At 32.5% G+C, this 14364-nt stretch overlaps 1 protein-coding gene across 1 annotated transcript; it reads right to left on the reverse strand.

The window, feature by feature from the left end:
• Positions 1-202: 202 nt before the first annotated feature.
• Positions 203-1916, reverse strand: LOC132601778 (blue copper protein 1a-like). Its single transcript, XM_060314843.1, has 2 exons — positions 1754-1916; positions 203-540 (listed from the first exon to the last, which is right to left on the reverse strand). Exons 1-2 carry the CDS (start codon positions 1914-1916, stop codon positions 203-205), a joined length of 501 nt encoding a protein of 166 aa, XP_060170826.1.
• Positions 1917-14364: the final 12448 nt, after the last annotated feature.

Below are 14364 nucleotides of genomic sequence, written 5' to 3' on the forward strand. Positions count from 1 at the left end.
GTGACATTGGAAACACTACTGATCATGAGACGAATTAAATAGCGCTAACTTAAGCTCACGATCAAATATTAAATACTCCGAATTTGCTATTACAAATGTTGAATTAATGGAAAAAAAATTCAAGTGCACGGAAAGAACAAAAATGACAGAATTAATTAACCAAACAACAGACACAAATAAAGAACCATCTGCCCCAATATTCTTAAGCAATGATGATCAAGAACATGGCAAATGCAGCAATCATCAAAGCAACAAATAAAGAATTAGGACTAATTCCAAAAGCAGATGATGAGACAGGGGGACTTGCAGGTGCAGTAGAAGGAGCCCCCAGTACTTCTGGCAGAACGTTAACGGCAACCTTCATGCCTTGATCACAGTGGTTTTTTATTCCACACAAGTACCATTTTTTCCCAGTAGATTTCAGTTCAATCACATCGTTTCCTGTAGTTAAGGGTTCAACATTAGCACCTGGTGCACAATTTTGGAATGCAGTCAAATCTGCTTTGTACACATTGTGAACTCCTTCCTTGTACTTGAAAACTGCACCCACAACAAAAAGAAGCAATTAATTAAACATTGTTTTTGTGCATTACCATTAGCTTTTAGATAGGTCGAAGAAACAGTACTAATAGGTCGAATAAATTAACAGTACTAAGGCATAATATATACGGAAAAGGGTCAAAATTACCTCTGAACTTTGAAAAATAGTTCATTTATACCCTTCGTTATACTTTAGGGCCAATTATACCCTTACAGTTATACTATGGGATCAATTATACCCTTATGACTAACGGCTGCCACGTAGCATCATCCCAACCCTTCAAAATTATTTTACCCTCAAATAATTTTTTACCCACTAAAATAACTCAACAATTTTTTTTCCAGCAAAAATAATACGAAATTATTTTTATTTTTTTTCCTGGAAAAAATATCCGTATTATTTTTGCTCGAAAAAAAAAATCGGGTCGGGTTGAGTTATTTTAGTGGGTAAAAAATTATTTGAGGGTAAAATAATTTTGAAGGGTTGGGATGATGCCACGTGGCAGCCGTTAGTCATAAGGGTATAATTGACCCCATAGTATAACTGTAAGGGTATAATTGGCCCTAAAGTATAACGAAGGGTATAAATGAACTATTTTTCAAAGTTCAGGGGTAATTTTGACCCTTTTCCGTAATATATATGTACTAGAGTCTAGAGCTAGCTTAATTAACTTTACTACACACTGCCAGCGTAAAGAATGTCGGAATTAGGTAAGTCCTGGTCCAATTAAATTTCCTTCGTCAAAAAATTGTAACTTTTCTTTAGAGCCCGTTTGGATTAGCTTATAAGTTGCCAATAAGCTGTTTTCAGCTTTTTTGAGTGTTTGGTTGGCCAGCTTAAAGTCATTTTGTGCTTAAAATAAGCTTAAAAAATTAATTAGACCCATTTGGTTTAACTTATCTAAAGCAGCTTATAAGCTGAAAACAGCTTATAAGCTGCTTTTTTTAAGCCCATCCAAACTGGCTCTTACTGTAGTAACAAAGGGGTTCAAAAATTGCTTTTGGCCACATGCACGTTCAAATCCTACGTATAACATTGTGGTACTGTCTTCACCCTTATATAAATTCCTGGCTTCAACATTAACCATCAAGTCACTTAAAAGATATTACAAGTAATTACTAAGAGTGATCCATAAAAAATTTGTAACTGGTAACATAAAAAATAATGCAAGTTAGTACATAAATTAAATATAAAGCGAAATATATAACATACTCAGTTTATCTCCAACATGGAACTCTTTGCTCTCAGCCCATTTATTGTAGTCAAAGTTGACCTTCCAGCCTTGATCATCCCCAACCAAATGCTCAGTTGCCATAGCTGGAGCAACAACCATGCTAATAACAGCAAGTGCAATCAACAAAGCTCTCAATGCCATTTGGAATGTACTTGTGGTAGCTACTGCTTTTTGAAGCTTTTTTAATTAATTTGATTAACTATTGTATAGCTAAGAATGTTTGTTAATAAGCTGGATGATTTGAAGGGTTGCATATTTGGTAGCATATTTATAGGATGTTAATATTGGGAAGGCATGCCGGCTAATGCCTGCATTGGCTAATTATGTGCGATTTGGCAAGGTCATTTGCCTAAAGAATAACGTTGTCTAAATTTATTATTACTTTATGTGTCCAAATTAGTTGTCATGTTTGTTTCTCTTCTTGAGTCAAATTATACAAACTTTGAGCAATATTTTAAATTACATTTTTTTTTCAAATTAACATGAAAAAAATTGCAAGTTATTTTGCTTTTAGTATAATTTTTGAATATCTGATTTTAATTGTAAAATATTGAATTGATCTTAAGTCAATTTAGCTTTGAAGACTAATCAAATTGATCCTCGAGAACTAAACATAAGAACTAATTTGGTAATATGCACGATGACTTGGTCAAATATATCTATTTTAGTGTTGTTTCCTTCAAGTTTGTAGTGTTTGGCCATTAATGTGGAATGCCGCCTCATGCACAAAAATGTGGACCCGATAGCGTAAAATTCTACTAGTTCTTTTATGTGTAGTGCATGAGTTCTGTTTACGTAACTTTTTAAATCAACCACAAAATTTAAATAGTGGCCACAAAAGGGGTTGTTTGACAAAATTGTTCATTGACCATGTTGGTAGGAATTGAATTTGGTGCTATTTTTATCCTATTATTTAAGTTATATTCAGTTTTGTTTTTAAAAACTTATTTAACCTATAGCCGGTTTTACAAACTTTAGACAAATTTTATGTTCCTTCTCCGCTTCTTCTACTTGTTCTTCTCCTCCTTCTCCTCCTCCTCCTCCTCATTCTTCTTCTTAAAAGCTTTGCTCATTATTGATTATAACAAAGCTTTATGGCGCTGATTGCTATAAGGTTACAAGTATATGTAATGCTCTTTTCACTATCAGTTTTCAGTTATTGGCCTTCTAAGCCAAATTTAAAATAAAAATGTCCGAAGTTTGCTTGTATAAGCAACTAGTTAATTGTCACACCCCAATTCCGCTAAGGTGTGATGAGCACCCGGCCCCACATCCGAAGCCGAGCGAACCCACAGACCTTTGGGACACACATAATCTGAGTAGACTTTTTAAATCAGATAAAAATAAATTATATAATAAACTCTCAAAATATGTTTGTTCGATGCTTTCCAAATCAAACAGAATCTATGATCATACGAAATTTAACACATAATACAGAATGACATATCGGCTGATGAAGCCGCATACACAACTGACATACTATACCCACGACTCTGTCTGCAAAATCTCTAACATCAATCCAGAAGAAGCACACATACAAACTCTGACTCGGTGGCACCCCAGGAACAAATGGAGCTTGCCAACTCTGCTGGAACATCCTCTATAATAACTTCGCATCATCTGGGTGTACCTGCGCGGCATGAAAATGCAGCCCCCGAAGAAAGGGGGTCAGTACGGAATAGGTACTAAGTATGTAAAGCATGAGATACAATAAACAGAATCATAATCTGAGCAGGGAGTACAGAAAAGTAAGTGCAATAACCGGAATATCAAAATGCTTACTCACAAAACATAGGGAATGCATGTCAGAACATATGCCATATCCGGCCCCATTATGGGACACGGTGAACAGAACGTGATCGCCACCCCGTCACTGGCGCCACAACACAGCATACTCCAGAGTAGGGAATAGCTCCGTAACATATCATATCATATCAGAATGTGCACATATCAAACATATCAGATGGCCATATCATATCATATTATCATATATCAGAATGTGTGTACATGGCACAACATACTCCACAACCCATGTACATGTATACCTGCCCCCTCACATCGAGGCACGGCGAACAATGCAGTGGAATACGCGTGATAACATATCCTGGCCCGGGCTCAGTGAGGGAAACATTGAGGCGTCCACGAGTGGAGTAGTGAGAAACTAAATGCAAAGTAAAACACAATACATTTACAAAGACTCGATAGGACATGTCGAATGACAAATCGTAATAATGAAATCGGACAATAATCATAGTAGGTGTATTTCGAATGTCATAGTGAGTTACGTAGAAACAATCTTTCTGGGATCGTTTCCATGTTCCAAAATAGTTTATAAGACTTAAATGAATATTTAAAATAATTGTCATTTAGTAGTTAGAAGGATAGTTAAAACGTTTCCTTTAATATCGCTCGAAAATAAATCAATAATACAATAGGAGATGAATCGGGATTAGTGGGCCCACCTCAGGTCAACTGAGGTGGCGTACACAATTTACGTACGTTACACTTCATGACGTCACTTGTGAGAGTTTTAAAGTAGTCAGGTCCTAGTTGCGCAAGTTCTAGGTGTTTAGGCAATTTTTCCACTATTCATAAAATATTTAATTCAATTCTACTGAATGAAAAAGGGGCAAATTTAAACGTGGATTCCTAAGAGTAGAGTCGTCCCCGAGGCTCGTATCCAAACCTATCAAACCTAAGACATGCCAAGAGAAGGAAAGGTAAAGCTTTACATACCTTATTCGCTCCTTGCGCCTCTCCAAACTCAATTCCCGTTTCCTCCAAAATCTACAATTGGTCGCAATTACCAAATGTTAACTATAAGACTTTAGAACTTGAATCTTAAATTAACACTTTTCTACAGAAATTTGGGCAGCATCTCCCCTATAAATTCAACATCCCCGAGATTTTAACTCGGCCAAAATAACCAACAACAACACCCACAACATCAACAATCACTACAAAACACATTCTAACATAAATAGTCTTCTTTCCAACATAGTGCGACAACTCCCAATTTAACTTCGCACTTCCAAACTAATATCAATGTTTTCATATCCATTTATTAATCAAGATCATTCCAATACAATTCGGAAGCATTTCATATCATTCTACAAAATATTTACAAAATATACAAAAATTCCACCAAAACCATAATTCACCCGAAACTTCTAATTTTCGACATAAATATTCATAACACATTTTCATCTTCCAATTTCATTAACAATAATCATAATTTGCACCTTAACAATTTCATTTTCATAATTACATAAATCTACCATAAAATCACAAAACTTCCCAAGTTCCCATAACAACTTAACAACCAACCTTTCATGCTAATATGGACTTACATCCCTCCAAATCCACCAACTAACATAATAATTCACATTTAGGCTTCACTTCCATAATTACATAAAAACTACATTAAAATCACATAAGTTCCTATAACCATTTTCAACAATTTTTCATGCCAACTTAAACCATTTTTCCTCCATTTCCATCACAAGGCTTCAATAACACAATTAATATAACAAATAAAATTTTAATCATCCCTTTCCATGCATACCATTTTCGGCCATACATATATATATATCCATAACACAAAATTTTCATACTCTACATTCCTTTCCACATTCCACAACACCTATATATATTTCTTCCAAGACAAAAGGAGTGAAATCTTACCTTTTTCTTCTTATCTTCTTCACTTGTCCAAAGTGTTAAATCGACGAAACAAGCGGTCTATCTTCCGAAACAACTATACCACGTTGTAGAGGACCCTTGAATTAGTAGAAATACCACAAGAAAATAATTTTTGGGACAAGATTTTAAGGGGCTAGATTTCCTTGGTCATGGCCGTATGGCCCTTCTCATTTTCTTCTTCCATTTTGTTTCTTGAACTTTCTTGAAGATGGAAGAATTATGGCCCCTTTTTGATAATTTATCACATGGGATTTTTTAATTACATGGGCTTTGGGCCTTTTTTTTAATGACCATGGCCGAATGGCCCCTATTGGGTCTCTTCTTCTCTTTTTTTTTTGTCATGGGCCTAACCCGGTTGGCCCCGAGTTGGGCCTAGCCCACTGACCTTTCGACCTTAAAACGTCCATATCTCCTTGTACCGACGTCACCTGGGAACCCACGACCTATGGTTGGAAAGCTAATTCAATTATCTACAATTTCTATTTCTTGGTATTTTTCCAAATTCCAAACTTATAATACCGTTTTTGCCCCTCAAAGTCAGGTCACCCGAAAACGTTTTCTTAAAAATATTCGTTTGGAGGGCTTCCACTTTGATTTGGCCCAAGGGTCCTTCATGAGTTGTGTTTAACTTTACATATGTGATTCATATAACTTGTCACATGTTCCAAAAAAAAATCTTGACGTGTGGGCCCCACCTCAGCTTACAAATAATCCGACGTTCAAAAATACGGGATACAACACTATCAACGTGAGTTTAAATTATGTAGCAACAACATGATTGTCAATTTTTTTTGAGGAAGCACGTGTCACGCTCATGCTCTGAAAATGCGGGATATAACATTAATGTACCCGCGCAAACATCTAAACTGATTGATTTGATCTTTTTATAAAAATAATCGAGCTAAAAAACAATATAATACGAAAAGTGAAACCAAATATATAATGTAAGACCACTTTGGAAGTGAAAAAAGGAAGGTAAGGAGCCGTATGTAAGGAAACTAAAAGGAGTGACGTTTTTTTGTTGGAAGTGACGGCTGAATTAATGTATTGAGACACCTTTTCATTATTATTAATTAAATTTAAAAATTAGAGAAAAAGGAAAAATTCTGAGAAAAAAGATAAATACTAATGCTTGTCTAAGAGAGCGTTACCTCACTGGACCTATGTCCTGCAATTATATATATATATATATATATATATATATATATATATATATATATATATATATATATATATATATATATATATATATATATGCCAAATTTAAGACAATTTGAGTAACTCTAGACGTGAATGTCTAACTTTGGACATGTATACCTGAATACTGTAACTCTCAGACGCAAATTCAACTTCAATCATGTAAGTCTAAAGTTGATTCTGAAGCGGCTAAACTTACAAAATTACTTTATGTTATTCAACTGTGACTTAATTAATAATGATCCTCAAATCAGCTTTCTGTGCACTTGCCCCAGGTTGCTCTAGATTTAAGCATTCCGAGCACATTAAGGGAGAACAACTTCACTATATTTTATGTTTTTAAAATTTTCTATTAAATATTGGGATAATCAAAGTAAAGCGAAGATTGAATGGGGAAGAATAAGAATTGAATTCACTGTAAGGGAGACTCAAACAATTATTACTACTATGACTATAAGCTTTAATTTGGTGGTAATTATTTTTTCACTTTGATTATTGGGATGTTGTAATTTATTTTTCATTCTATATTTGTGATGTAAATAATGTATTTTTGTCATTTCTTTCTATTTTTTTATTTTTGGGATGATAAATTTATTCTATCTTCTTTTCTCATGCATGTCTTAGTTAAATGACTCAGCAAATTCATCTAAAAGGGACACATAAACATGTGAATAGCTGGTTCAGCTGGTCCCCTACCTTCTTAGCGATTAAATGAACAATGTTGAGTCTTAGTTCATAAATCAATTGGAATTATTCAAAATTAAAGAAAAAATTTAAGTTTATTTTCATTCTTCGCTTTTATTTTATTTTTAGCGTGAACCATAACGTTAATGTTGTGAGGTCGTAACACGGACCTAGCTCATTGCTTACTAGCATAATCCATAATTTAGAAAAAGTCAAAAAAGGACACATATGTAAAACCAATAATTATGAAATTATTGCATATGACATAGAATGACTTGCCTGCAGAATGTGTTAGTTCTGCGTCATCAACACACACATGACTAGTAGTAGTAATTATTTTAATACACTCAGTTAAGATAACTATATATCCAGCTATTTTTTAATCAATCGATAGAGTTGTTGAAAGAACTTACAATACCAAGTCTTTAGAGTGAATCACACTAATTTACCTTAAATAATATATTGAGGTGAGAATATAATGCACATTAATCCTCCATAGTTGAGAGAGAAAAGTGTATATAACTTATATATGTCATGCATTTATTGATTTTATTATGTGACTCACATAATTGTACTAGTTGTGTGAGACTTTTTTTTTTTTCCTAACAAAAAAGTGGACTCATCGTTTGATAACCAAAAATGTAAAATTTGAGTCAACTATTCTTTTTTGGACACAACTAATGTTACTTGTGCGAAACACATAATCAAAATTTTCATGTACTATAAACACGTAGAATAATTAAGTTCTTTTTTCAAGTATAACATGATGAATAATTGGCTATTAAATCTAACACAAAAAGGGGGGAAATGAACATATGAAAACATGATTTTGGAGGAGAATGGACTATTCGGCCTTGTGAATAACTAGCAAAGTATGCCCGTGCGATGCACAGTGCCCAACATGGTTAATTTGGTTATTCACTTTACCTAGTCTTTAAAGTTTGTTAACGTACCATCACTTTAGTTAAAATTAAAAACTGGAGTTTAAAAATTAAATATATCTTCTAACTTTAACATTAATACAAATAAGTTTCATGTGTTTTAAATCATTTTCTTTTGAAATTTCAAACATGTATGATAGAATTAAGTCTTTGAAATGGAAAGACTTGGACTATTTCTTCGTTGTCATATCAATGAAAGTTGTTCATCGATGGGAAAAGGAAAATTAGTAAGAATTTGAGGGAAAATTAATATTTTGATTCTAGTTTTTTGTTTTAATTTTTTAAAATCTAATATGTATCCCAACAAGTTGATATCCATCGCTATTGACTAATTGTTCATATCTAAACATAAGAACCATTGTTGTATATATTGAATTTCATAAAGAAAAAATAATAAAATATTTTTAAAATTAATTAAACAAAAAAAAAGTTAATAAGGGTAAATCAGTTACATTAGAATTTTTTATATTAACAATTATAGATTAAAAGAATTGTTTCAAAGAAATCAAAATTAGAAAGATAGACATAATATCGTAAATCATAGAGTTTTAATCCATAAGTAAAATTATCAAATTCCTAAATGAAATATACAGTAATAAATTTTATAAATGTAAAAAAACAATAATCAAAGATTACAAAGGAGAATAAAAATAAGCAAAGTAATGTCAAAGAAGGAAAAAGGGAATAAAAAGGTACTCTGTTCAAAATAAGTGTCCACTTAGCCTTTTTACTGTGGTTCATTGGATTTCATAAAAGAAAAACTAATAAAATATTTTTAAAATTAATTAAACAAAAATCAAAATTAGAAAGATAGACATAATATTGTAAATCATAGAGTTTTAATCCATAAGTAAAATTATCAAATTCCTAAATGAAAATATAAAGTAATAAATTTTAAATTTTATAAATGTAAAGAAACAATAATGAGAGGAGACACAGGAGAATAAAAATAAGTAAAGTAATGTCAAAGAAGGAAAAAGGGAATAAAACGTACTCCATTCAAAATAAGTGTCCACTTAGCCTTTTTACTGTGGTTCAAAATAAGTGTTAACTTACAAATCAAGGAATTAATTGTATTCTTCCAGATTTGCCTCTATTTACTCAAGACAATAAATAAGCAAGAATTTTATTAATTAAGGATAGTTTAGTCAAAATAACTATTTTTTTGTAGAAGCTAATGTTTTCTTAAGAGATGTGAAAAAGGCTAAGTAAACAAATATTTCGAATGGGAGAGTGTAAATATGTGTCACTCAAAAGAGGAGGATTAGAATGAAGTACATACACGTGTATATAGGACAAGAGAATAAATATTCAGTACCTTGACATATGTCCAAGTGGGATGAAAAAGAAATTCGGTTAAAGTGTACAATTTACTAAACTTTTTGTACAAACACGTATTCATTCATCATTAATGAAATTGGCAAAATTTATAGTAGAATCTAACGTGTCCTTCACCAGTGAAATAGGGTACAATATGGAATGCTCTATGTACAATTTATTAATGTTGTGTTGGTCCTCCTTTGACACTTATATATAATAGAATTAATTGTATTCTTCCAGATTTACCTCTATTTACTGAAGACAATAAATAAACAAGAATTTTATTAATTAAGGATAGTTTAGTCAAAATAACTATTTTTTCGTATAAACTAATGTTTTCTTAAGAGATGTGAAAAAGGCTAAGTAGACAATTATTTTGAATGGGAGAGTGTAACTATGTGTCACTCAAAAGAGGAGGATTAGAATGAAGTACATACACGTGTATATATGACAAGAGAATAAATATTAAGTACCATGACATATGTCCAAGTGGGATGAAAAAGAAATTTGGTTAAAGTGTAAAATTTACTAAACTTTTTGTACAAACACGAGTCCATTCATCATTAATGAAACTGGCAAAATTTATAGTACAATCTAACGTGTCCTTCACCAGTGAAATAGGGTACAATATGGAATGCTCTATGCACAATTTATTAATGCTGTGTTGGTCCTCCGTTGGCGCTTATATATAATAGAAATACAGACCAAATTTGGAAAAAGAAGAAAAACTTGTTTTTCCCTTATAAAACCTAACACCGCTCGAATGAAGTTCCATTTTTACCTGTAAATTTATATTATATGTAGGTGCTTAAGGAGTACGAACATAGCTTCAATGACTTGTACCAAAAGTATTACAGATTGTACTATGATATGAATTTAGCCCAATTCATTACTAAACGGAGATTCCACTTTTCTTTTTCTAATATATATTTTTATTATATATAAGTGTCCAAGAGGGACTAACACAACTATTTTTTTATTCCATGTGGACATATGTTATAGTACTGAATATTTATTCTCTTCCCATGTATACACGTATGCACTTCAATTTTAATTCTCCGACACATTTATTTCTTCCGTGCACTTTTACTTGTTCACTTTTGACTTTTCATGTTCTTTAAGACATTGTACCAAAAGCTATATAAATTGTACACTTTAACCAACTACTTTTTTATCCCACGTGGACATATGTCATAGTACTGAATATTTATTCTCTTCTCATGTATACACGTATGCACTTCAATTTTAATTCTCCGACACATTTATTTTCTCCGTGCGCTTTTACTTATTCAATTTTGACTTTTCACGTTCTTTAACAATTAATAAATGAAGTACTCCCTCTATCCCATATTACTTGGCCACATTACTAAAAATATATGTCCAAATTACTTGTTCATTTACAAAACCAAGATAAAATTAATTAAATCTTTCTCATCTTATCCTCTCCGTCCCATATTACTTGGCTACTGAATATTTATTCTCTTCTCATGTATACACGTATGCACTTCAATTTTAATTTTTCAACACATTTATTTCCTCCGTCCACTTTTACTTGTTCAGTTTTGACTTTTCACGTTCTTTAAGAATTAATAAATGAAGTACTCCCTCCGTCCCATATTACTTGGCCACATGACTAAACTACTTTTTTATCTCACGTCCCATATTATGTCAGAGTACTGAATATTTATTCTCTTCTCATGTATACACGTGTGCACTTCAATTTTAATTCTCTAACACATATTCATTTCCTCCTTGCACTTTTACTTATTCACTTTTGACTTTTTACGTTCTTTAAGTATTAATAAATGAAGTACTCCCTCTGTCCCATATTACTTGCCACTTTCCCTTTTGCACGCCTCTTAAGAAATCATAAATAAAAGATGTGATCATAAATAAAAGATGTGTTTTACGATCTTACCCCTATCTCTCTCCAATAAATACATTCTAATCAAAATTGATTACTTCTACTTTTTTATCCCATGTGGACATATGTCATAGTATTGGATATTTATTTTGTTCTCATGTATACACGTATGGACTTCAATTTTAATTCTCTGACACATTTATTTCATCTGTGCGCTTTTACTTGTTCACTTTTGACTTTTCACATTCTTTAACAATTAATAAATGAAGTACTCCCTCCATCCCATATTACTTGGCCACATTAAAAATATATGTCCAAATTACTTGTTCATTTACAAAACCAAGATAAAATTAATTAAATTTTTCCCATCTTATCCTCTCCGTCCCATATTACTTGGCTACTGAATATTTATTCTCTTCTCATGTATACACGTATGCACTTCAATTTTAACATAATATTCATATTTATTAGTGTAGGTCTCAATAGCCTTGGAAAATGATCTGAAAATGAGTAATTAATGTGAAGAGTAAAATTATTAATAAGAAGAAAAATTTCTTTCTCTTGATATGTTAACGTGAACAAGTAAAAGTGAACGGAGGGAGTGGCTTTTATCCCGTTTTCCTTCTTTATCAATACTTTAAACGTGAAGAGAGGACCAACAATAGCAATGCAAATTTGTACCAAAAGTTATATAAATTGTACACTTTAACCAACTACTTTTTTATCCCACTTGGACATATGTCATAGTACTGAGTATTTATTCTCTTCTCATTCTTCTCATATATACACGTATGCACTTAAATTTTAATTCTCCTACACATATTTATTCCCTCGTGTAATGATTTGAAAATGAGTAATTAATGTGAAGGGTAAAATAAGAAGAAGAAATTTTTTTTCTCTTGATATGTTAACGTGGACAAGTAAAAGTGAAGGGAGGGAGTGACTTTCATCCCCGTTTTCCTTCTTTGCCAATACTTTACTTATTTTACTCTCCTTTGCATTCTCTGATTATTGTTTTTTTACATTTATAAAATGTATTACTTTATATTTTCATTTCGGAATTAAAATTTGGTGATTTATGATATAACATAATCTTTCTAATTTTGATTTCTTTGTAACAATTATTTTTATCTATAATTTTTAATATAAAAAATTATAATGTAACTAATTTACCCCTTATTAACATATTTTTTTATTAATTTAATAAAAATATTTTATTAGTTTTGCTTTTAATGAGTTTTTCTATAATAGTTTTGCCAAATGAGCCCCCAACGTTTGGGCGAAATCTCAACTGAACACTCAACCTTTTCGGGGGTCCTTGTTACACCTCGGAAAAACTCCATGTCGTTGCATAGTAAATGGACTAACACCGGGTAAGGAGTATACGATGTTTCTATAAGTAAGAAAGGTTATTTAACGAATCTAATTAAGATTCCAAAGACATTTGAGGTAAGAGAAGAAAGTTCGTCAAGAAAGGCGAGGTATACGTGGTGTATCGGAAAGGATTCACAAGGTGACACGTTAAGGATGACTTGATGATGTCTTAAATAAGATTTATAACGTCCCTTAGATTGATAATGAAGTGTTAAACAAGTGTTAATAAGGTTTCATAAGGATTGGAGATCAAACGAGTCGATAAGAACGAGTTCGGAAAAGCCGAGCATTATACGGTCCAACATACTGGTCGTATAAAATATACTAGCCGTATGTTAGGCCGTATATTCTGCCCAGAATGGAAGCCCTCACTGGACCAAATCTACGGCCACACATACAGTCCATATATATTATACAGATCGTATGTTGGTTCGTATGTTCGTGTCGGGACAGATTTTAAGTTGATATAAGGAGGACCCAAGTTCATTATTTCATTTCATTCTTTATCTCCACACTTCAAGAACTCTCTATAAAACCCTCCACACTTCTTCCACAAGAATTCAAGAGAAACTCATGATCAACTTCATCAAATCAAGAGAATCAAGTGCAAGAAGCTCATTAGGGTTCATCCAAGACAAGAAATCTCTTTGGAGGTGGAACTAGGATTTTGCTCAAGTAAGGTGTTTCCACCCAAAGCTCATTCCCACACTATCAAAGGTAAGTTTTATGGTCAATTCATGTTAATTATAGTATTGAGAGGTTGAAAGACTTGTATTGTAGAAGGAGATAGAAAATGGGTCATGAATGTAAGGATAGTAGCATTTTTTAGTAGTAGCTTGGAATGAGTCATTATTCTTGATATGTTGTGATTATAATTATGCTATAAATGACATTAAGGACATGGGATAAACATTATATAAGAGTGAATGTAAAAGTGTGCTAAGACCATGGTTATGGGTGATTTGAAGTGAAATTGGGAAATGTGGATAATGTAGGTGAATGGAGATTATTGCTATGACATTGTGAATGCTATCATAGATATTTAGGAGTTGATGTATGATATGGAGGAATTTGTATAAACAAAAGAAATGCTGCCCAATTTTCTCTAGCTATAGTTAAGCATGTTCATGTGATTGATTAGCTAATGTTAATACGAACTCTCTTGAAGGTAGAAACGTGAGCATTGGAGGAGAACGTTCAAGCGAGAGCGTAGCTAAACGAAAAGGTATGTAAGGCTAGTCCCTTCTTTTCTAAGGCATGAATCCTATGACGTGATTTTCTCTACCTTCTATGATCTTCTTATATTCCGGAAACTATGAGCCTATGTTATAAAGAGCTTCTCTTGAGATAAAGTTGAGAGACATGTGATGAATCACAACTAAAAAAAGGGAAAAAACCGACGGACCGCGTCGGTTTTTTTAATGAAACCGACGGGAAACCGACTCTTTACGGTCCGTCGGTTGACATAGCCTCGCTTTTTGGAAACCGACGGACAACGTCGGTTTTT

Source organism: Lycium barbarum, chromosome 7, assembly GCF_019175385.1.
Source record: "Lycium barbarum isolate Lr01 chromosome 7, ASM1917538v2, whole genome shotgun sequence".
Classification (NCBI taxonomy): Eukaryota; Viridiplantae; Streptophyta; class Magnoliopsida; order Solanales; family Solanaceae; genus Lycium; species Lycium barbarum.

Bases quoted from the DNA above. Each gene is read 5' to 3' on its own strand.
- LOC132601778 (XM_060314843.1), bottom strand. From the start codon at position 1,916: ATGGCATTGAGAGCTTTGTTGATTGCACTTGCTGTTATTAGCATGGTT. The intron at 541-1,753 runs GTATGTTATATA...TTGTGGGTGCAG, and splicing joins CCATGTTGGAGATAAACTGA to TTTTCAAGTACAAGGAAGGA.